The 24050-nt window shown below is 36.5% G+C and overlaps 2 protein-coding genes across 3 annotated transcripts in view; one reads left to right on the forward strand and one right to left on the reverse strand.

Moving 5' to 3' along the window:
- Nucleotides 1-908, reverse strand: part of LOC138007280 (axoneme-associated protein mst101(2)-like) — a 39711-nt gene extending 38803 nt beyond the window's left edge. Inside the window, exon 1 of the mRNA XM_068854091.1 lies at nucleotides 860-908. The gene's annotated coding sequence lies outside the window, so the exon portion shown is untranslated. The remainder of the gene's footprint in view (nucleotides 1-859) is intronic.
- Nucleotides 909-993: 85 nt separating this feature from the next.
- LOC138007279 (FHF complex subunit HOOK interacting protein 2A-like) overlaps nucleotides 994-24050 on the forward strand; it is a 32873-nt gene continuing 9816 nt past the window's right edge. Inside the window, exons 1-14 of one of the 2 annotated variants that reach the window (XM_068854087.1) lie at nucleotides 994-1147; nucleotides 1279-1357; nucleotides 1480-1580; nucleotides 2629-2697; nucleotides 3876-3980; nucleotides 5392-5514; nucleotides 7707-7754; nucleotides 12618-12746; nucleotides 13934-14044; nucleotides 19088-19170; nucleotides 21043-21157; nucleotides 21968-22044; nucleotides 22793-22872; nucleotides 23663-23775. In XM_068854087.1, the coding sequence (XP_068710188.1) occupies nucleotides 1103-1147; nucleotides 1279-1357; nucleotides 1480-1580; nucleotides 2629-2697; nucleotides 3876-3980; nucleotides 5392-5514; nucleotides 7707-7754; nucleotides 12618-12746; nucleotides 13934-14044; nucleotides 19088-19170; nucleotides 21043-21157; nucleotides 21968-22044; nucleotides 22793-22872; nucleotides 23663-23775 (1278 nt within the window). In that variant the 5' untranslated portion in view covers nucleotides 994-1102. The remainder of the gene's footprint in view (nucleotides 1148-1278; nucleotides 1358-1479; nucleotides 1581-2628; nucleotides 2698-3875; nucleotides 3981-5391; nucleotides 5515-7706; nucleotides 7755-12617; nucleotides 12747-13933; nucleotides 14045-19087; nucleotides 19171-21042; nucleotides 21158-21967; nucleotides 22045-22792; nucleotides 22873-23662; nucleotides 23776-24050) is intronic. The other variant, XM_068854088.1, reaches the window with a different exon arrangement.

Raw genomic sequence — 24050 nt, forward strand, 5'->3', positions numbered from 1 at the left:
ATTGAAACCAATAATGATTTCTAGCTGTTCACCCTTCATGGTAGTAAAAGTTCCCAGACAGTTACATTAAGAAAAGGGAGCATGCAAGCCTTCTCAACAGGGCTTATGTTTATTTATTGATATTTAGTGCCCACATCTTTGATTCTCCATACTTAGGTTGCATTGCTACATGTGACATCCACTTGTGTTATATTTTATGTCCAGCATTGCATTAGAATTTACGTAGATTTTCCACATGAATTGTAGTGTGTGATTCTTTACACACAATGACCCACCCCCAATCATTGTGAAATTCTCTTTTGGCCCACCCCTTTTCTCTAAAAAAAAAAAGGGCCTGGCCCACCCCATGATTCCCCCCCACATAAATAATGACCGGTCCCTTCCTGTACTTCGATTCGCCCTATTCACACGGCGGCCATATTGTCCTGGGAGACCAAAAAAGCTTTCTTTTACCACGCCAAGCCTCGCAGTGGAAACCATGGGGGTGAGGCTTGGCGTTGGCGTGGTAAAACAAAGCTTTTTTGGTCTCCCGGGACAATATGGCCGCCGTGTGACAAGGGCGGATTGGATACAGCAGAGTAACTATTGTTTGTTAGTTATTGTGTTTTGGCTGCGTGTTATTTCCTGGCTTTTGTTTCTCTTATTTTACGGCATCTGTGTCGATCTACCGGTATTTTTCTACACAAAGAGCCAGTTTGTTAGTACAGCCACCGATGACGCATTCTGAAATTACCAAAGTAGAACTGCAGAAATCTCAGTCTTGCCTTTAGTTAAGCTACCATAAACTTCAACTTAACCCAAAATTTAGGATTTTCGGAACATCTGACTAAATTAAAAGTAAGCGCTGAAAGCGACTCACCATTTGGGCTGAATTCGTTTTACGTGTTTTACGTACATGCCCTTGCCATCCATCTCGCATGGAATCTGTACATGGATCTCGCATGTGTTACCATTTTCCCACAATGCTCTTCCCAAGCTTCATACACATTTGGAGCATGCGTCATAGAATAGTCTGAAGTGAAATTCAAAATGGCGTAGGTTACGGGAGACAACGAATTTGTTAGCTTTCAAAGCGAAACATTCTTTATTAGGGTTGGTAGAGATGTTTCATAAGTTGAGATCTTTCATTCATGAAGCTGTCGAAGCGGTAAGTTGTTTGTTTTCGTATTTTTATGGTAGATTGTTTTAAAATACTCGATTTTATGGAGATGTTTTGAGGGGATTTGCCGAGTGAGAAAATCTGACATATCCTCAGTTCTTCAAATTTTTAACATTTAGCTTGCTCCTGATGTCCCTCCACAAGAGACTTTCGTTTTTCATTGGAAAGCTATCACAAATTATTTTATTGAAGCCACAGGTAAAGCTATAATTATTCACGCTCTTCAACTTTGCTGCACGCCTTGAATCAAAGTATATTAATTTTGCTTACGTGTTTCATTGCAATTGTTTTTGAGAATTTGGATTCATCATGTTTTTTAGATGAAAAAGTTCCAGTCCAATGCACTAACATTCCATATCATCTGGAACAAATGCGTGACATTTTGAGGCATGAAGAAGATGATCAAAGTGGCGGAACAACGGTACACAGCTGTGTGTAGAATTTATGCTTAGCTTGAAACGAGTGAAGCACTTGAATTTGAATTCTTTTCCAGATTAAACGTAATCTATTTATCATTCAGTCATACATGGGTCGTATGGTTATTTAGAGCAACATGGAATAAAATATTTCTGTCAATACATGTATTTTGTACAAAAGAAATTAGCCCTAAGAAAAATAATTTGTGTGATGGACCGGTTTTTTAATGAGTATGCATGGATGTCATGTAGGGCTCAGATCCAAGGATTCTCTTACATGCCTCCTTTTTCAAGGGAGTGTGAATATCTTACACTATCAAAGCCATCTGTGGTCACTTTAGTGAACCAAATATCCTGTGGCGTTCAGAAGCAAATTCACTATATTTTCCTTGTCATTGTTGTTAACGTCAGTTTAAATCTGTGTGTGAAAAATACTGCGCATGCCATCGCATGACACTGCCCCTTTAATGAAATCCCTGGAACTGTTAACCGGTTTAAAATCTGCTATCACCAGTTTGAATTTTAATGCCTGCCCAATGGCAGAAGAGTAGAAGTTACGTTGCATTGATGTCACATTGCACATGGGTGACAGAACAGCAAGGAATTGTACTAAAATCCATGCTACACATGCAGCACCATTATTTTTTTCATTGAAAAAATAATGAATAGTAGTTTTTGTTTTGTGGCATGACTGTGTCTGTAGCTTTCATCCTTGCAAATTAACAATTAGACCCGTAGCCTGCAAGGGCTACGGGTCAATAGCCCACGAGGCGAAGCCGAATGGGCTATTGACCCGTGGCCCTTGAGGGCGAAGGGTCTAATTGTTTTAGTATCACCCAACTAGTTGGACAGAAAAGGCAATAATAAAGTTAGCAAATGCAAGTTAAAAATATATTTATTTGGGAATAAAACGAAAGAAAGCGTCTCGCTTTTCGCTGCTCGAGGACTATTTCTAATAATCCTCTAGTAGCGTAGCCAATCAAAAAGCAGCATTTGCATTAGTCCGCTAGTTGGGTGATACTAATAGTCCTTATTATTATTTTCTTGTTGAAGGGACCCTGTCTGGAATACCTTTTACAGCACAAGATTTTGGATACTCTACACACACTTGGACGAGCAGATGTAGGTTTTGCGTTACTAGTTTTGCAGCCCCTAACATGCTTTGAATGAAGCTGTAAGATAATGTTTGAAAAAATTGTGGCCAGTACAGTAGGTTAGATCTCATTGCTAGAACTCCTGAACTTCCCTTTTGCTTAATGATTAAGTGTTGTAAGACAGAGCAGTTTATTCTCTTTGTGGGAGAAGACATTATTGCTTAACTGTTTAAAATGTACTAGATTATTGTACACTGTACAATGGCAGTACCTGCTCCTCGGTTGTTTTAAGGCTTTGAGTGTTGTTCAGGTCAGCTTTAAAATTTTACATTGTGTAAACCTCCAGTGGGACACTAATTATCACGTTGAGTAATACATTGTGTAGATTTATTGTTCAGTAATTATATCTCATCTACCCAAATGAATGGGGTAGGAAAAGCATTTCCCTGGTAACTGATAGAGCATTGGGACCCCCCCCCCCCCCTTCCTCCTTTAAGGTGCTATAAAAACAAAATCCCCTACAAGCCTTCTTATCACTTTTTTTACTTCAAAATCACTCTCAACACCCTTGCTGAGACTTTTGGATTCAAAGAAGTCTGTGCTACAGTATTTCCAAAATATTTTAACTATGAGACATCAATAAGTCCCTTGCCATTAATATATAAACAAGAAATTATGTTTGAGTGATATGTTGTATTAATACATGTACATTTGTAACATCCAGGGAAAACATATTGTTTACTTTGTTTAAGCGTGTCAGTCAATCTGAGCCAATTTGAAACATGAAATGTAGTTAATTAACTTGAATCTCCTCCTTATTGGGTAACAGCTCAAAAAGAGCTTATCAAGCAGACCCTATTAATGCCATATATATTAAATGAGTTGAAAAGCAAAACAATATTAATTAATAGCAGCCACCTTCAGAATGTTTTCTGAGCTCATATACAAGTATTCTACTGATGTCAGGCTTAGGGAAAAAAACTAGAAGATTCAAGACTGGAGACAGTGGCAGAAAAGCTGGATGTTTCTTTGTACTATGCCCTGACCAATTTTGTGCCTTATATAACCCTTGTTCTTGAAAACCTGCTTTTTGAATGGGGAAACATAGTTTGTCATAATAAGTTGCACTCATCCATAATTGTCATGGAAGTTTTCCTTTACTTACTGAATGAAATTCTTTTTATGTGCAAACTATCACTGTTTCAGTGCCCCCCTGGAATGAAGCAGCAAGTGCTTCTCTTCTTTGCAAATTTACTGGGCAAGATGAAGCAACCCCTTTTGCCACATGTTAATGTGTATAGACCCGTTCATGTAAGTACAATGACCTTTTTCATAAAATGAGATCAAATGAGACAACAATAATTTATTATATCAATACCTTGATGGCTTTGTCAGCATGGTAATATTTACAAAATTGAGAAGGTAGTTGGCTTCACAAAATTAGTTATGCAAATTGATCTGATACTGTACTGTACTGAAGACTTGATATCAAGTAATTTCTTAAGCAATTCATATTCACCTTATAATCACTACCGTAAACGTCCATGTATAAGCCGCATCCGTAGATAAGCCGCACCCCGAATTTAGAAGTGCAGATTTTGGAAAAAATTGTAGTACAATAAAGTTTGAAATTCCAGTAATGTTCTATTGCTATAAACCAACAAGGACAAGCAATGAAGGTTTCACCATAAAGTTGAAATACGAATGAGTGCTTAGTAGCCAAGCTTTAAATGTGGGAAGGAGTCTGGGCCAGGGCCTGGGTATCATGATGAAGATGTTTGGAAACTCGCAATAGGCGAAAAAATTCATGCAGAACAGGAGCTTGATAATGCAGTCGACAAATTTGCCGAGAAGGTGGTCAAGGACAACGAAACAGTCGGCCATTTACCTCGCGAGTACTCGCGAATTTTGTGATATTTTATCGCACGTGGCGGAAAGATATGCGTGGAAGTGACTGGCTGAAGACGTCACTGCAAACAGCTGTGTGGAGGAATGGAGATTCCTTTTAGGTTGGTGTTTACTTGTTCGAGTAAAGCGAAAATTAATCGCTTGAAAGAACTCTTGGAGAGCACGATTCGCCTATAAATACTCGAAGACACAAACGGCTCCTTTAGGAGCCACCACTCATTAAAAAGTCAATGAACAACAGCAACATGCTCTCAGTTTCTTTTATGTTTCGTTACTGAGATCTTAAGAAGTTGTATGAATATTAATTACGTTTTTTACAACTCCAAACACAGATGTATCCATGGATAAGCCGCACCCTTGATTTATGGCTTCAATTTTGTGAAAAAAAGTGCGGCTTATACATGGACGTTTACGGTAATTTTGTGTATGAGCTTATATCAGTAAGGCAACTCCATACATGTACATATACATGTACATTAGAAAGTAGTACAGTAGTACAGTAGTCATACACACTTTAAAATCGGGTGGTGTGATCATGAATAAATAATATTTGTTGAAACATGACCTGTGCACATAGTGCATTAATTTATTTAAGTGAAACTACTAAATACAGCACTGAATGTCAACTTGTACTCAAAAGGCTAGAGAACTTTGAGGCCCCCTTGTTGTGCTCCCTCCAATCTTTCCATGTTCACTGTAAAGGTCTTTAGTTTTGGTTATAAAGGTCTTTCTTTCTTATGTAATGCACACTTAAACATGACACAATATTCTTAACTCACAGGACATTACATGTAAATTTACCTTTTTGCTTCAGAGACTAATTCGATTGTGTGGTGAAGTCAAAGCTGCCCCATCTGAAAATGAAGAAATTCAATTTCTTTGTGTTGTGTGTGCAAGACTACGGCAGGATCCCTACTTGGTTAACTTCTTTCTTGAGGTGGGCAAATTGTCTGTCACACGTAGTCATGTAGGTACTTTCACATTCTAAGTCTGTACACCTACTGTATATCACTTAAGTGATTCTTCTTCATGATCCTTGGCTCATTTGTTTGGGGCTTTTCTGGAAAGGAATTGTCCCAAACATATTGAATTCATGTACTCTAAGGCAAACTCCAAGATTGCAGTTTACATTGTACCTTAGAGCACACAAGGATGATGCAGCTGGTTTTGGAGAAAAAGACGTTTTGTTTTTTCAAATAGTTATATATATGTAACCTTTTTTTCTTGAGCCCAAATGAACCCCCTTGGCCTAGTCATGCTCAGGGTTTTAAATACCCTTAAAACGGAGCACTGATAGAAAGAGGGGGGTAAAATGAGCACACCATCAAATTCCTGGGAGAATACCCTCTAGAAGGTAAAGGAATTACCAACGTTAAATGAAGTGTACCTGTTGTCGGTCAAATCCATTCTCACGTGGAATCCGTTTTTACCTAGGTTAAATTGGTGATCCTCATTTGATTAAAGCAGCTATCAACCCCACAAAAATGACTGTAAACACCTTTACCTTCCCTCAAGCACTGTCTTACCCTTCTCAACACATCTTTATGTTTTAGATCATCGTATCAGTTTCTGTATTCATACACTTGTCAACATTACAACATGGCAAGGGATCAAAGAACTGTACTATGCATTTACCGATTCTCGAACTCTGGCCCTCCAGATCTATAGTCCTGTGTCTTCACCACTACACTACAACGACGAACGTTCTCAACTCACCAGACTTCTCATCATTATATATTTTCCTATAATAAGTCAATTGATATCCACATATAATAACCAAAACTGATCCTAACCTGACCCTAATTTTTCCTCTAGGCTTAATTTAGGCTCCAAGAAAGTTTCTTCCATTCATCTGAGTATATATTCTAACCTACAGTAGGTAAAATGAAGATCACCAATTTAACTCGGGTAAAAGCAGATTCAACTTGAAAACGGATTTTACCGGCAACATACCTACCTAGAATTATTGATTGTTTACAATCAATAACAGTATTTACTGTGACTAGATAACGTTGTTAGTATAATCACTCTGACTACGGGTATATACATGTACGTTCACTCGACAATAGTCCTGTCATCTTGCCAAGCCTGTTTTACCGGTAGTTGAAATGAGTTTTGGTTTATTCATCCTTGAACAAGTGAACATGTGTTTCCAATTCTACAATCTGGACAAAAAGTCTTGAACTATGACATATGTAGTGTTCCTTGGCAAAAAAAATGTATTTTATCTCATATCTTACCTATACAGTAAGGTTGTCTCCTTTTTATCTTTTTCACAATTCACAAGGGACAAAGACTGCAAAAGTTAATCTTGTCTGTGTCTGTTTGCATTGTGTTTGTGTGTTCTTAAAATTCACTTTCTGTAAAAGAGGTGATTATACATGTACAGTAGGTCAATGTGGTACTAAAATACACAGAATAATACATGTAGTTTGCCTCACAATGTACACTGTAGTCACTTTGGTTGTAAACCTACCGGTAAGTGACTACATGTACATTGTGAGGCAAATGATTTTAAGTCTTATTATTTAAATTCATACTTGTATTGCACATACATGTACATGTACACATACATGAAGCATTTTCCCACTATACATTCTCCAGTTAATCTGGTATCTGCTCTTGAAGTTTTAACAATACATGTAGAATTGAATAAGTTCTTAATGCATCAAGTATAATATTTTCAACTAAAGGGAAATTGATCCCTCTTGCTCACAATAATATCTTTATTAAAAAGTGTTACTTAATTTATGTATTAATTTTTTTAACTATTAAAAAGAGGACATTACTTAATCAAAATGCTCTTGCTTAAAATGCTGCAGATGTACTGTAACTTTATTTTAACAGATTGGTGGCCAAAGTGTATTTTGCTATGCTCATATTAGTTTTCTTGCCTTGAAAATAACTTTTTCTTACACTTCCCTCTGACTTTTCTGATTTTATCATTGCTAATCTACGCCATTCGTCCTATGCATCTGTGCCATTCGCCGTACATTGTCATTTCTCATTTTCATCTCGTTTCTACTATACAGTTGCACTGTTATTATAGAAGAATGTTGAAGAAGTTAACTTGTTGATATCTCTTGTTTTCACTGCTATTTATTTGCTGTCAACTGTTGCTGTTGTCAGACAAACTCTGCTAGAACTTCACGTGTCTTGCCATCTGGTGAGGACCTGGTAGGAAAATGTCTTTCTCTTTTATATTATTCTGCTGTATCTCTGACTTAAATCTTGTTTACCTTTATTTTCCTTGGCAGCATGGTTCATGAAGCATATATTTGTATTATATTAACTCCATTACTGGTACTTTTCATCAGTTAACCATTATTTTGTAAATCTAATTTTTTAACTGAAATTCTTGACTCTAATTTGCACCTGCTCAGTTAAGGACACTAACAACCTTATTCATCATTATCATTAACATAACAGAACTTAGCTTACCCATGAATTTAACTGTAAAATTGCGAGATATAAACTTTTACTAATAAAATAACAAGTGCTATGTTAACAATACAACATATAAATACACTGTACCTTGACTCTTTCTTCTAAATCTAATTATGGTGACTGTGATATGATGCTGCAGTGCCACGCAATTGTACATGTATATCTTGAGGATTTGATGAAGGCCCATCTTTGTAGTTTTTTAATCAACTTTATTTGCATTTGACTTGTGAAGTCAAGTTCTTTTTTTCATATTCAGCCCTTGATTCCCCATTCTACATTCAAGCAGCTTGACTTTCATTGTGTACTAGCATCAACAGGCCCAAGAAAGTGCTTTAAGTTGCCTACTTAAGTGGCTGGGGAAATTCATTTAAAGCACTTAAGTTGTGAAGAAGTCTTTGTATTCTAAAAGAAATAATAATGTTATTATTATTTCCATGGGGAATTCGTAAATTGGAGCTGTTTCAGCTCTGTATAATTTTCAGTGACAGACTGAAATGTCTGTGGAATAAACATTTTAACATGAAGACGCACTATAAAAGGAGTGGCTTTGCGCTCTGCCTTTGTGTGAATTCATTCATGGTGATCAACAAACAGCAACACGGAGACAGAAGCCCTAAAAGATATTTTTAGTGCAATATTTCTAAAGAATGACAGATAATATTTTATGACGAATTGCAGGCACATTGCCATGAGGGGCTTTTTTATTGCACAAATTATCTCAGTTGCGTCCACGGTTGATTGATAAATCATTTACATGTACATGTGCCTAAGGCACCATGCCTTTTATAGTGCGTCTTTGTGTTTAAATCTTAAACTTTGGCATGATAATTTAGTTAAGAGCCAATTTCTGTAAATATTGAGAATCTGTGGTCACTCGTCAAATTTCGAATTCCTTTATATCTTGCCAAAATAACACCTACAGTGAGTTATTTTCGAAAATAGTATCCAAAGATCTTGAAGTTCCAAAAATGCCATTTTAGGGCCCTGTCACCTCTGAAAATAGAGTAAAATGGTGCATTTTGTTATCGCTCATCAATGTAATTTGAGCATAATTTTATTGTAACACACTTTTTTGGTCTTCCCAAAGCATAAATTTATTTTGCAAAAGCTGCTAGTAAATATCTGTTTTTGGCTGTTACAAATACCCTAGTGCAAACGAAATTAGTCATAATATTTATTGCGTGACGTGACGTTGACCATACCATTGACGAAGACAAAGCTAGAGTCAGCTAATCCATATGAAAAATATTAAAACAGGTATTTTACCTTCAAAGTTATGTAAGCATGTCCAGTTAAGGAGACCAAACCTTGGAAGACACATGCAATAATGAGTTGTTGAATTTGATTCCATGGAGATCGCTAATTGCTCAAACGTTGGGGAAACTGTGGCAAACTCCATGATATTACTGCAGCGATTCTAATTTGATAATTGTGCATTTTTCCGTACCAAGCAAACGATATTTTGATGTAACGTCTCTGGCTTGAATTCAATGCATGGCCGTTTGCGTTCGCTTTTCTCGCATGATTTTTGGTAGCAGCGGGGAGGTACGTGGTTGCAAGACAGAAGGCCATTTGCAACAAACTGGTCACATGAGTGATAAGTTCGGACTTCATAAATTCCAGAAATGGAAAGTGAAAATACCACTTAAGGTAAAGATTGTATGACCATTTCAGGACTCAAAAATTCCATACTTCTGTTTACGAACGAAAAGCTTTTGCCTTGCACTGTAATTTTTTATAATTACAATGTACGCTCCACAGAGCTCAGATTCCTATTGAAACCACTGGTCAAATAAGTGAGAATAAATGTGCAAGGGTGGAAATTTTCAGAATTTCATATTTCGAAGGAAGAATTTTAAAGTGGTTTGAAAACTTAGAAGACTGAGAAAAATACAAGGATTTGTATGAAGACTGAGTGGCAAAGCGTCTTTTTCCTGATTCCCATACTAATCTTATAATTTCTTTCAACTGTAACAACACCAATTTAAATGATATACTTACAAAAATCGGCATGGTCAAATTTTTTAAGCTGCTCTTTTTATTTCTGGAAAAATAATTTCATGAATTCAACAGAATCGTGTTCATGAAACAAAGGTCATGTGACGAATTGTTGCAACTCTGTGCAACATAACTAAGGAGGTGTAGTGGAAAGTAAGTTGACAAAAATGTTTCTGTTCAGAAAATAATTCACCCGCCTTCACCACCACTGCCCAGCTCAAACTGCAAATTTGTCGTATTTGAAGCAATCTCTCGCCTTATTTTCACTCTTTCTACGTGTACATTTCTACTTTGGGCTGTGTTCGTGTGTTTCAACAAGCGTCTATGATCCAACAACCCTTGCGAACTGTCTCAGTCCCGAGAGGCATTCCATGATGGATCTTGCCAAACTGAAGTATCAGGAAGGTGCAGGCCTTTCTACATGTGCCCAAGACTACGGCAACCGTGACAGAACAAAATTTTGATCACAGGATTGCAGCTAGTTCATGGTTATTCCAGCTCATTCAACTAAAAAGTGAACATAATATTAACCATCCAGGACTGATCTTTAAGAAATGTTTTAGGCGCTGTCTTTAAGGATTGTTAAAGGCCCCGCATTTAAGGAATGTTAAAAGCGTGGTCTAGGAGTGTTCAAGGTGCTGCGTTTAAGGAATGTTAAAAGCGTGCCCTTTAAGGAATGTTAAAAGAGGGGCCTTTGAGGAATGTTTACAGCCTTACCTCTAAAGATTTAAGATTAAGGTTCATGCTTTTTAGGAATATTAAAAGCGTGTTTTTTACGGAAAGCTAAAGGCCTTGCTTTTAAGGAACTTTTAAAGTGTGGACTTTATAGAATGTTAAAGGTATAACCTTTAAAGAACCTTTAAGCCCCTCACTTGATTACTTTGAGGCATTGAAACGATAAAACGTCGCATCTGAGCAACAGATACTTAAATGTGGTTAATAAATAAGGAAACAGCAAATAAGTTTGCTTTTCACATAGGTTCTTTTTTGAAAAGAAGTGCGCAAGGTGCATCTTTACCTAGGGTCCCTTTTGTGCAAAGAATTACATAGGGTGGTTTTTGGTTATCAAGTTGGTCATATTTTATATATAGGGCTGTGATCAGCTGCTACGAATGATCCCTTATACTTGGTGTGCCATTGTTAAAGTAAATAAAAAGAATGAAATGACTGAAGTCAGTTTGCCTTTATGTGTTAGATCTGAAATGTTAAATTTAGTCATCTCATCATATACGATATACTAAATTTTCCTTTTCAAACTCAAGTGCAAAGCCATTGTCTTCTTTTGACAGGTTTTTTGACCATGCCATTGTCGTATTCGTTTCTTGAGCTCTCTATTTTTAGCAGAAATTCCGCTATTTTTCTCTATTCCATTTTGTGGCACCTTCAAAAATGAAAACTTGAACATTTGAACAAAATCGTCATATGGATTACGCAAGAGAGATTTGATTGAGGAGTGGTGGTAAAGGCAGGTGAATAATCTTCTGAACAGAAACATTTCTTTTAATGACCTTGCACAACAACTCCTTAGTTAATTGCACAGAATTGTCTTGCAACCGTGTGTTCCATATTTTAGCATGGTCCTTCCATATCCAAAAAGGGATCTGATCTGGACTGGTGGCTGTCTTCTTTAAACCTAGGAGTGATCTCCATACCTTCAATTCGTTTACGCATGGTATTTCAGCATCAGATGGAATTGATATGGGCTCTGGGTTATGATAATCATTATCAGTGTACAAATTGACCAAAAAAGCAGTTGAGATCCCTAATATACAGCTATTTTGAGAAAGGTTGTTGGAAAAAGTGCACGCGACAATCCTGAAAGGTATTGTGGGTGATTTTAAGTGCACTGTTTTTCAAAGAAATTTAAAAGAATCGTACGGGAGGCCACTGATATATGTTTGCGAGTGCTGAAGGAAAGTAACAAAAGTAGGTTCGACAGCTACAGTCGTTAGAAACACTGTATTGATCATGTCCCATATTACCTTTCGGGATTGTCGCGTGCACTTTATACTTGACAAACTTTCTCGAAATAGCTGTATATATTTTTAAAGAGGGCGATAGCTGGTAGAAAGAAGCAGTTTACAACGAGTGTAACTTTGTTTGGAAATCGCTTTACCGATCAGCATAGAGTTACAAATGCTAAAATGGCGTTTTTGGAACTTCCCTCAATTTCACGAAAAATTAAGCGCTTCAATATGTTTGGATACTATTTTCGAAAATAACTCACTATAGGTGTTATGTAGGCAAAATATAAAGAAATTCGAAATTTGAGGAGTGACCACGGATTCTCGATATTTACATAAATCGGCTCTTAACATTGTATCAGTTTTGCACATTTTGTCTTTAAGATTTATTTAGAGGGAGGATAAAAGAAAGAAATGTTTCTTTAATAAACCCATTGTTTAATTTTTTTGTGTTCTGGGCTTAATGTATAATGTATCTGCAGTGTAGTGGTATGAAGTGAAAATGAAGTTACGAGAATATTAGCATCCCATATTATAATGTTTGCTTTTTTACTTGTATAACAAGGGGAGTGCAATTTGATAATGTTCCTCTAATATTTGTTTATTTATCTATTATTTATTTAATTTGTAGTCACTAGGTACAAGTCCAACAGATTCACATGTTGCAGAAGACTTCCATCCTCCACCAGTTAAAGCTCAAGGTCGTGACAAGCCAGATTATACCCTGGTTAATTCCTTACTCAACTTAACCAAGAGTGAGGTAAAAAATAAAGATAAATTTCAATAAATTAGTGGAAAATATGAGTGCTCCATAGAGAAGTCTGACCCATGACTTCCCAATGACTAGTTTGGATTCTAGACACCACTAAGATACATGAGTCTAGGGAAAGCAAGGACATTAACCTGCAATCCTGGATAACTAGAATTAAGAAGAAAGAAGGCCATCAATGCCCAAGGTGAGGTGCAAATGACCCAGTGGTGTCAACCTCCCCATTGTTTTATAGGAAGTGAGGATAGCGAAAAACGTAAAATATCCAGGAAAAAATCCAATTCTTATTATTACTTCACAACCACACTTGTCTTGATCAATGAGCGACAAATAGTAAAGCAGAATCAGTTTTCATTTGAGGACTTGAAAATGATCATACATTGTGCGGCAGCAGTATGTCCACAACTACATAATTATACACTTGTCTAGTCTTAGCCCTTCTTCATTAAGGATCAAAATATAGTTTTACTTTTCATCTTTCTAAGGCTGCTTTTAATTGTTGCTGTATCAAAATGATGCAGAATTAACTAGGTACTTTCTCTGATCCCTAATGCCATTTGTTTTGTCTAAGTCAAAAAGTCTAACTTAATTCCAGTCTAATTTAATGGTTCACTGTAAAAATTGATTCACCTCATCACTTCGGTTACACAGAGTTGTTGATTTCTCAGTAAGCAATTTTGATTCTGAATTGCAAAAGAAAGCTACTGTAAGCTATGTCATGGTTGAAGATTCTGACCTGTTTAATAATAGGGTCATAAGAATGCACCAGAATGCATGTACAGCAACCATGATTGCCTAAATTTCCTATGGTAAACCTCCTGGATAATAATAATAATAATAATAATAATCATAATAATCACTTTGTTTATCCAAGCACAAGTTCTCTACTAATTGGGCAGATTACAAATCAACTGAAATCAGAACAAATCAAATCAAATGTTGGTTTTTGAGGAGAGGAGAACACTGGAGTACCCGGGAAAAACTTCTCGAAACAGAGTAGACAACCAACAAACTCAACCCACATACGGCAACGAATCCGGGAATCAATCATGGGTCAAATTGGTGGAAGGCGGCTCTCCCCGCTGCGCCAATCCTGCTCCATCATCATTATCATCATTTACAGTTTTTCTCTTAGGAAATGTTATCTTGTTTACTCATAAATATTTATTGTTTGATAGGATAGCAGAATAGCTGTGAAAGCATGTGAAGGTCTGATGCTCTGTGCATCTCTTCCTGAAGATCATGCAGCCACTGTTATTATCCTGTACACACCATTCTGTGAAGTCATGGTTAGTTTGTTTGTAAACCCTTCAGTACATACATGTGTCAAATTTCAAATTATATGTGCCTAATTGTTTTTAACAATGACGACGACAACAATGGCAATGGCAACGATGTTGTTGTTAAAATTTTTCCTTGGCTAAGTTTTTTTCAAATGAATTGCACAGTAGTTTTTTAACTTCCTTTGTTTCAGATTATGATAATGTCCATAACACAAAGGAAAGTTTAAAAAATATAGGCACGCAGTCTGTGCATGTGGTTAGTGCAATTATTTTGGCTGGTATTGTGTAGTAATTAAATTCCCAAAATTAAATTTTATTTTACTGTGAATTGTTTTATCCAATTTTGTTGTCGTTTTGCGTTCTGATTATGAACAGTTTGATGTTTTCACTTGAGTATGCCCTATGGCATACAGTGGGTACCTGGATGGGAGACCATTGGGAAATCTTTGTGACGAAGATATCTCATCTTTTTTTAACAAATGTGATTTCTTTTTACGTGGTATGCCTACAGCATCACAAATCTAAAACCAGTTGAATGTCTTTTGTTTTTTTGGTTGGTAGTCACAAGTGTGCAATACCCCACAGATATTGAATTACCGGTAATCTCAGATCAGGTGAATCCAATTTTATGTCCTTCAGTATTTCCAAATTCCCTTATAGTGATTAGATCACCCACACTTGCCCCAGCTTTCTGTCATTCTGAGAGTGTGTTAGACCACTCGACCACAGTAACGAAGTTCTTGTATTGCGATGAGAGCAATCATAAATTTGATGATTGATACTAAACAATTATTGGATGAGGTTTTTGTGATATCCAGAATAATCAAGGTCGAGGTAAGGGTTATCAGCCGAAGCCGAAGGCTGAGGCTGATAACCCTTACCGAGACCTTGATTATTCTGGATATCACAAAAACCGAATCTAATAATTGTTTTATTATACATTGAAGGAAAAAAAAAACGGTCACTGTTGTGCTTCTTCACTGACAGCAAGCAACACAAAGCGCGCGAACTTGACATGATTACCCTAAGAAATCATGCACTGCGGTCATACATGACATGATTACCCGTGACCTTGGCTGACCTTGACATGATTAATGTATAATCTGCAGTTATGACGTCACGGGCGCTGATTTCGAAAATTCACTGTAGGCTTTCGGCCAATCAGGAAAGAGATAGTGAGCTCAATGTATAATAAAGTATTAAATCTCACATCTGAAAGTATTTGATAAAGTGGACAGATGCTTTCTCTTTGAGAATGGCAAGCTTTAAAGGTAAGGAGAATGTTTTACGTTATTTCTAGATCTTGCTTCGTTCTTGTGTGTTCCACTGTGAACATTATTTTGCATAGAACGAATACTCTAGTCAACCTGTTTCTTGGGAACCAGTTTGTTCAGTCATTCCAACGTACAAAGAAGATAAGAAAATAACCTTCAACGGCCAAACAAAATAAAAAATGAAATCGAGTTTTAAAAAGAAAATTAGCTATCATCATCACAGGGACTTCGTAGAGGTCCCCCATCCAAGTACTAACCCTATTTGAAGGGGCTTAGCTTCAGTTGACACTTAGAATAACTTCAGCGATTGCAATCTTTGTGTTGAATTCACACATATCTTGTCGGACTTTATAACACTTGAAAGAAAAAAAAACTAACAAAAACAAACCCAATGTCTTGCTGTCATTTTGTCACAGATGAATCCTTTGTTCCGTGAGTAGTTAGTAAGCTTACATTTTTATAAACACACAAGGTAACTTGATCACTTTTTAGTGTACAACCAAAAGTACAATAGAAAATATGAACGTAGCAAAAATCTCCCAAAATGTGTATCGCTGATGGTAACTTGTTATACAAAAATTTATGGTGTTTTCATCTCGCAAATTTTGTTGCTGATGGCAAATCGTTTTATTCTCGATCGACACTTAATCCTAAAAGCTTCCTTCTGCTCTTATTAAAAACTGTATATATTTGGTTTGCATAAAGCAAGCTTAGAACAAAACCTGTACCTTGCTTAGTTTATATTTTTGAGCGTTAAGGTGGCTCAAGCCAGTTTCAAAGCTTCCAAGTAACGTTCTTATTAGAAGGTTTGGCACTATAATGGTGTATTACGTATATTAGCAATGTTATGGTACCGTACGACACTCTAATTATTGCTGAACAAGATGCGGTCATTACTGTGACATAATAAGTCAAGGTGGCAATGGGAAAGCCCTGTAAAATTAACACCCTTTATGTTGTCTGTAGTTGCACATATCTCAGAAGCAAACTCAGTGACCCCCATTTTCTATTGCTGGAAAGTGATCAGAAGGCTAAGATAAAACTTTCTGCAAAGTTTCAAAAAATTAAGTTGAGTAGATTCAGAGCCACCTTAAGCCTTTGACTTTTGAAAGGTAGCTTTGATTCTGCAGTACAGAATCTCTTTCTGTACTGCAACAAACAACTTCTAGTTAAATTACTTATTTATCTTTCTCGTAATCTGTCGCCATTTTCCAAAGTTTACCCATAGTTGTAGTTCACTGTAACTGCACAATTTGTGTTAACTGCTTGTGCATCTCACGGATACGTTCTTATAAGCATCTTGTTTCTACAGTGTTTGTTGTTAAAGGCTCTTCTGTGATCTTCTTTTCATGGTTTTGATGAATGGTGATGGAGTCCCAAACTAACTTAATGTACGGTTTTTTTGAATTACAACAATTATTGTTTCGGCCCACTTGTCACCTTTTTCCTTTCTTTGTTTTCTCAATGAAAAGAGATTGAAACTGTTTGAGTACATTTTTGTCAAATTAACAGACATATTTAAATTCTTAAATGTCTTAAATCAAAATCACTATTTTTATGTCTACAGAGATTGTCATGCAAGCTCACATTCCACATACATTGTACATTCTGCAGGTCAAATAAACAAGAAAAAATTCACCAGTTGACCATAATATTTTTACTCTCAAAGTCCAGGTCAACTTCTCTGCCTGCATTGAAAAAAATCAACAGTAATTTCCTCGCAACGGAAAGAAAAACAGTAGATAACTATTTTTGTCTTTATCATTACGATTGATCGGCAAGAAATCTAGATTTCGTCAGCTTGTTTGTGTTGAAATTCCATGGCGCTGTGCTCAAAATTGTTTCCTAGTAATGGAAAAGATGAGCTCTTCTGAGTTATACGAAACAACAAAAAATCGCAACTTAGTTTTCACATAATTATGTTGATATCTTTTGGTCATCGAGTGCAAGTGTACGTTCAGCAAAACTACTTTAATTTTGCTGATTGGTAAACATGTAGATTATATCAGTTAGACTGTGTCTGTTTATTTCACCAATAGCTTCTTTCTTCTCTTGTAATTTATTCACAATTTTTCGCTCCACTTTTCTTTTAAAAAATTATATCTGTATGAAAAATAGAGAAGCGGAAGAAAATAAACGGGTCTGTTGGAAGTGTGCTTTAATTTCAAAGAATGAGCCCCAAAATCGACAAGAATTTGTGACGCTGATAAATAATAAAGCAGTTTCTATTTCCAAAACCATGGAATTACCTGGTTATAAATAACCTCGTCCAGGAGAGTGAATTTTTGACCTTGCAGAAGCAATGGTCAACCTTAAGAGTTGGACAATTGTGATCTTTGTGTTTAATGTGCACATTTCTTGTCAACTTTTATAACACTTAATAGAAAAAAACTACCTAACAACATTTTACCACAGGTGCATCCAGTTGTTAGTAACACGCAAGGTAACTTGATCACAGGCAGCCGCTGAAATCGATGTCACTTGCAATAATAATTATATTTGTTTTGCATGAAGCAGGCTAAGAAAATCTGTACCATGCTCAGTTCACATTTTTGAACATTAAAATAGAATTTTTGTTCACATGTTTCTGGCAGCAAGTTGTATATTTTGAAGTCTCCCATCCAGATACTAACCCCACCAGACAGGAGTTAACTTTGGTGGACTTTCGTCATGGAAACTGTCAGACACTCAGAGTACATGCTTAAGCTTGCTGTGAAAAAGAAGTTGAACTTCATTTCAGCCTCAAAGCCAATCTTTCTTAATTCCCATTTATTTTCTTCAATCTTTCTGGGTTTAGAATTTTACCCATTATGTCCTGGAAAACAAAAGGCAGCTCAGTTGACAGTATGGAATAAAGCACTGTGTCAAGTTTCTGCACTACCACACGTACGCAATGCATACCTATCTTTTGTATTTGGTTGTCAAAGGCTTTTTTTCAAATCTTCTTTCATTCCTTTATTGGGAGGAATAGCGGTAAACGGTGTGGTTAGGCTAAGCGGGTGTTGACTCACAAAGTCCACAAGCACCCTAGGCAAGAATGCCTCCAGTGTTCTTGCCAAGTAAAAGAAAATACAACCTTACACTCACTCACTCACTCACTCAGACGGCCCTGATAACATAATGTTATTTGTTGGTTTAACATATAATACATGAGGATATTTTGCGAGTTATGTAGATTTTTCCGAGCCTCTTGGGTGTGAGGAAAAATACAAGCAATGGGCAAAATGTCCACAAATACATTACAAACAAGGTGTTATTTTGCTTCAATTTTATTTGGTAAGAGTGTTGTTAAAAAATGCATCATGTGTCCTTCAGGGCACGTGCGAGCCATGTAAACAGCACAAAAAGCCAGCCAAATGTCCTTTATTTGATTGGATAAACGAAATGGTGACAAGCTACAATGTAATTATCAGGCTTTGCATCGTGTTGAAAACGTTTCTTTCTTTGAAAAACATCCCTTCGTCCGCATTTACTCTGTTCTAAAACAGTCAAACCGGGACACTGCAGTGTATTGCCATCTCATATTTTGTGCGTTCTCTTGACCAAATATGGCAAAGTGGCATGATAGTGGAATAAAATATGGGTATGGCACTCACAGTTCACTGCCACAAAAACTAGTCTGAAAATTGTTTAATTAAGGGAAAATTTTAACTACAACATCAACAGTGTCACTTTGGTTATTAATAATTGTACATTACAGTAACTGTAACTAATATTTAAAGGTGTAACCTTTGAAAATCAACAGGCATAACATTTTGCTTTCCTATTTCTCCAGGCAGACAGGTTAAAAGTTTTATTTGACCATTTACCAAAAAACATGGAGCCACTAGATATATCTGCTGTTGCTGCAAAATGGGGGTGAGTTAAATTATCATAAGACTTGACTTTTAGACCCACATATGGTACTTTTAAAGTTCTGAGCACCCACGTTGGGTTTGGAGGTCACGTTTTTCCATGTGTGTTTGTTCAGAATGGAAACTGCTTACTACAGGTGATACTTATACTCCTTTAAGCCCACAAAACCTCAAGTTTCTATAATGATGATGACTATGACAACAATAAGGATCACTTTTCAAGCTTACCTTGCTGAGTATCAGTGCTTTACTAATTGGGGAGACTCTAAGTGAAACTTAATCAAATGAATTTAAATCAGATCAAATCAAATGTTGGTTGTTAGTGAGAGGGAAAGACCAGAGTACCCAGGGAAAAGACCTCAGAGAAGAGTGGAAAACCAACAAACTTGACCCACAAACATCTTGTCGTATACATTGACATTTAAGGTGGCTGGAACCAGTTTCACCACTTTTAGAGACCTTCTTATTAGATGGGTTATAACTACTATACTGTATCACGTAACAGCAATGTTATGGTCATCTTGTCGTATACATTGACATTTAAGGTAGCTGGAACCAGTTTCACCACTTTTAGAGACCTTCTTATTAGATGGGTTATAACTACTATACTGTATCACGTAACAGCAATGTTATGGTACCATATGAAACACCAATTATTGCTTAACAAAATGTGCTCACAATTTTGACGTAATAGGTTACCAAGGCAACATGAAAGCTCTCCAAAAACACCCTATATTTCGTCTTTACTTGCTTATATCTTAATAATGAACTCGGTGACCCCCATTTTTTATTGTAAAATAGTAATTAGCAATTTGAGATAGGACTATCTGCAAAGTTAAAAAAAATTCTTGGGAGCCAATTCAGAGCTACCTTAAATTTTCGAAAAATTAAGGTAGCTCTGAATTGGCTCCCAAGAATTTTTTTAAACTTTGCTGATAGTTCTATCTCAAGATGCTAATTACTATTCTACAATAAAAAATGGGGGTCACCGAGTTCATTATTAAGATATAAGCAAGTAATGACGAAATATAGGGTGTTTTTGAAGAGCTTTCATGTTGCCATGGTAACCTATTACGTCAAAATAGTGAGCGCATTTTGTTAAGTAATAATTAGTGTTTGATATGGTACCATAACATTTCTTTTACGTGATACAGTTTTGTAGTGACAACCCTTCTAATTAAAAGGTCCTTAAAAGTAGTGAAACTGGTCCCAGCCACCTTAAGTGGTGAAATCGAACCTGGGTCATATTTGTGAAAGGCAATTATTCACACCACTACGTGTATGCCATTCCTGCTTCCATATGGACATGTTTGTTTTAATTAGTAATATTGTTTATTGGGTGTAAGAATAGTAATGGTATTGTGTTTCACTTTAAAAGTTTAATTGGACATGTTATGCTTGATATTTTTGAGACCACACTGCTGGCCTCAATTAGGGAAATGATTAGGGAAATGACGGTTTATCCATTGCAGCTACATGTATCACAGCTTTGAGAATAGTAACCCTGGGCTTCATTGCAAGTTTTGAACCATCTCATGTAATTTAACTTGACGGGTCACAATTACAAAGATGATTACCTCAACAATGACCATACATGTATAACCAACAAGTTTTTTGGATTCCTTTCCATATCATGTAATTTGTGAAATACATCACACACTTATGTTGCAGTAGTTCAAAATTTGGGTCATGTTTGCAAACTGGTTTGATCCTCCCATTCATGACTGTCAATGAATTTACATCATTTTGACTGGAACTTCATTGAACTACAACATTCTGTACATTCAACAATGTACATTCTGCAGCTGCTTGTAAGACTGTGGCTTTCCAATAAATTCCTGCTTAGATTATTCGTTTTTCTTCATGTTTTCCACAGGCTTGATCATCAGAGTGATAATGAAGATGTTTTATCATTTCCTGGAAAAAGGCAGTTGATATCTTTTCTCTCTTGGTTGGATTATGTTGACCAGTTGTCAAAAGAAGCACACAAGGTCAAGACAATAATAGTGAAATGCATGAAAATCATATTTTGATCTGTGGATTGTTGAAAGGAACTTAAGTAACTATAGTTGCAAAGGGAGTGTGAAACAATGTGTATTCAATTAAACATGCCAAATGCATTGCAATGTCCTGCAATCTGAGCAGCAATCAAGCCATCTGACTGCAGGTGGTCAAAGGCTCAATAACTTTATCCAGTGCATAACTCACTATCCAAAGTTTATAGGTAATAATAATTATATTTCACGTTAAACATGGGCCAAGATTTTCTTACACACCTTTTAACTAAAATTAATGTGCTTAGAGTGTGCATATTCACAGCTGCGTGGGCAAATACTGAAATCTTTGCAGAGATTGAAACTGGCAGATAGTGACTTTTCCACTGGATAACGTTTTCTGGTCTTTAAGCAACTGGGGCCTGGGAGGTAGCCGGCCTTTAGAGTCCAGCTTCTTTGTTAAAAGGAAAGGAAATCGAAAAGGAAAGGAACTTTGTTTCGTGTCTAATCTTCTAGCGCTGTAGAGCACTACACTGTAATCGGGGACGCTGTAAATTGAAATTGACAAGTTAATGCAAATCAAATAATAAGCCCCCTGCTCAAGTTAGATATTGTCAGGAAATAACAGGCAGTCTGGTGTGAAGAAACCGTCACATTGATGCCTGGTTAACTCGTTGATTTTGTCAAGTTAGTAGTTAGTAGTTTTTAAAGCAGGTACATATATTTCAGTAAAACATCGCAGAAAGTTCATAATTTATTTCACTCTTTTGCTACCCTTAACTTATGGTTTTGGTCGTTTCAACATAGCTTGTTGGCAAAGCATTAGCAGTGGGTGTTAGGGAAAGATTTCTCCAGACAGTGATTGAACCAGACCTTATTCAACAGTAAGTAAAGGGTTCCTAACCCGTGATGGTCAGATACACTAATTAAAAATACAATCTTTTAAGGGTAATCAAATAACAAACTGCCATAATGGTCAAGATTTGGACTTAAACATGAAGATGCACTTTAAAGGGGGTCACTTCAGGCTTTTGTTCAAATTCATTCAAGCACAACCGAGTAATATCCAAGATGGTGGTCAACAAACAGCAACACAGAGGCGGAAGACCTAAAAGAATGACAGATAACCTTTTATGACATTACTGACACATTGCCATATGGGGCTTTTTTTATTGCACAAATTATCACAGAGCTCGGTTGCGTCCACGGTTGATTAATTAATCACTTGCATGTGCCTAAGTCACCACGCCTTTTGTGCGTTTTCGTGTTTTGACTTACCCTGCGAGCAAAGTCTCCTTTGATCTTCCTAGATCAGAAGATGGAAGGAGACTCTGCTCGCAGGGTAGTTTTGACTTTCCCTAAACAATACATTAAAAAGCTCTATTGAGCAAGCTTTTGACAGTTCTCTTCCTTTTTTATGAAGTGTGCATGGGAGCAAAATAATTTGTTTGTTATTTTGAGTTAATGTATCATTATCACAAAAATGTTTTAGACCAAGATACAGAATCAAGTGCCTTCCACAACAATCCCTTGGTTTAGCTTGAAAATGCAAACAGGGTCAAAAACTACATCATAATTTAATTTAATCTGCTAATGGCTGTTTCCTTTCTTTTCACCATTTATCTGTTTTAGATCAGAGCTTGGTATCATTTCCACAACAGCAATCTTGAGAAGATGTCTGAAGGCTGTCACTTCACCTCATCTCCTTCAAGGTGTCTGCAATCATGATTTTTCAATGGTGTTGTTTACAAAAAGGAGTTTATTGCATCCCTGATGTAATAGAGCAAGTGATTCTTTTGGGTTTATAACAATGGCAAGAATGTCCCGGATTGACTGTGTAAAAAGCATGTACCATGTGACCAGAAAAGCTAGTGTTAACAGTCACGAAGTGTCCCTTTGGCCCTACTTCTCAAGTAGACATAAAATTTATACTAATCCTATCCCTATTGAGATAGCTGTAGGCTTCAAAAGGAAGTTTTGTGCTGTGTTCCATAAGCACTGTCATCTTATTACACCAGGGCCCGGTTGTTCAAAGGCAGATTAACGCTAACCCCAGATTAAAATTTAACCAAGGAGTTTATTTCTCTTCTCCCAAATGCTGATCAATGCTGATATTCAGGAAAACTTTACATTAGAAGAATTCAATCTTGAAAAACAAGAATAACCAAACGGAACTTTCACCAAAAAGTTGAAAACATGAAACGAAAGTTTACACTAATCCTGGATTAAGTTAATTGGCTATCGAACAACCGGCACCAGAACTCTAGGCATAAATGAACTTTGATCAAAAGAGCAATAGGCCTTGGCTTTCTCCACCATTTATTGTGTGTATGTTCAATACATGCAACAGCTTGGGACACCCGTGAACCTAAAAATTCAAGAAGCACAGCCCTTCATGTTCCATTTTGGTTGATGTTAGTGTCTTTGTTAAAAGGGTTGTTGTTTTAAAATAACTATTAAAATAATTTATTATTGGTCGTCAACGTTTTCCGTTGTTTCTAGAAATGTGCATATTTCTGCTTGGTGAGGGAACATCTCCAGAAATTCCTACTAGTACTGGAGACCACAAGTTAAGACATACGCTTATTCAAAGATGTGACCACTTATCTGATGAGGTAAGAAAACATTCTCAGAGAATTTAAGTTGCTGTTGTTATTGACATACATGTAAGTCTTGATATGCTATGTCTCACTTGTGAATGCCCACTTGTTCTTTCTTCAACTTCGCCTTTCCTGTGAAGTAGCCAATCCTATTTGTCAGTGGTTGGTGTTTATTGAAACCACTGGTTCTACATATTGGAAATTGAGGGCCACTTTAGTATGGCCTGAATAACAATACATGAAAATAGGAAAGGGACTGGAGTTGAATTTAAGCCCTGGATGGGAGGTTA

Source organism: Montipora foliosa, chromosome 6, assembly GCF_036669935.1.
Source record: "Montipora foliosa isolate CH-2021 chromosome 6, ASM3666993v2, whole genome shotgun sequence".
NCBI classification, from domain to species: Eukaryota; Metazoa; Cnidaria; class Anthozoa; order Scleractinia; family Acroporidae; genus Montipora; species Montipora foliosa.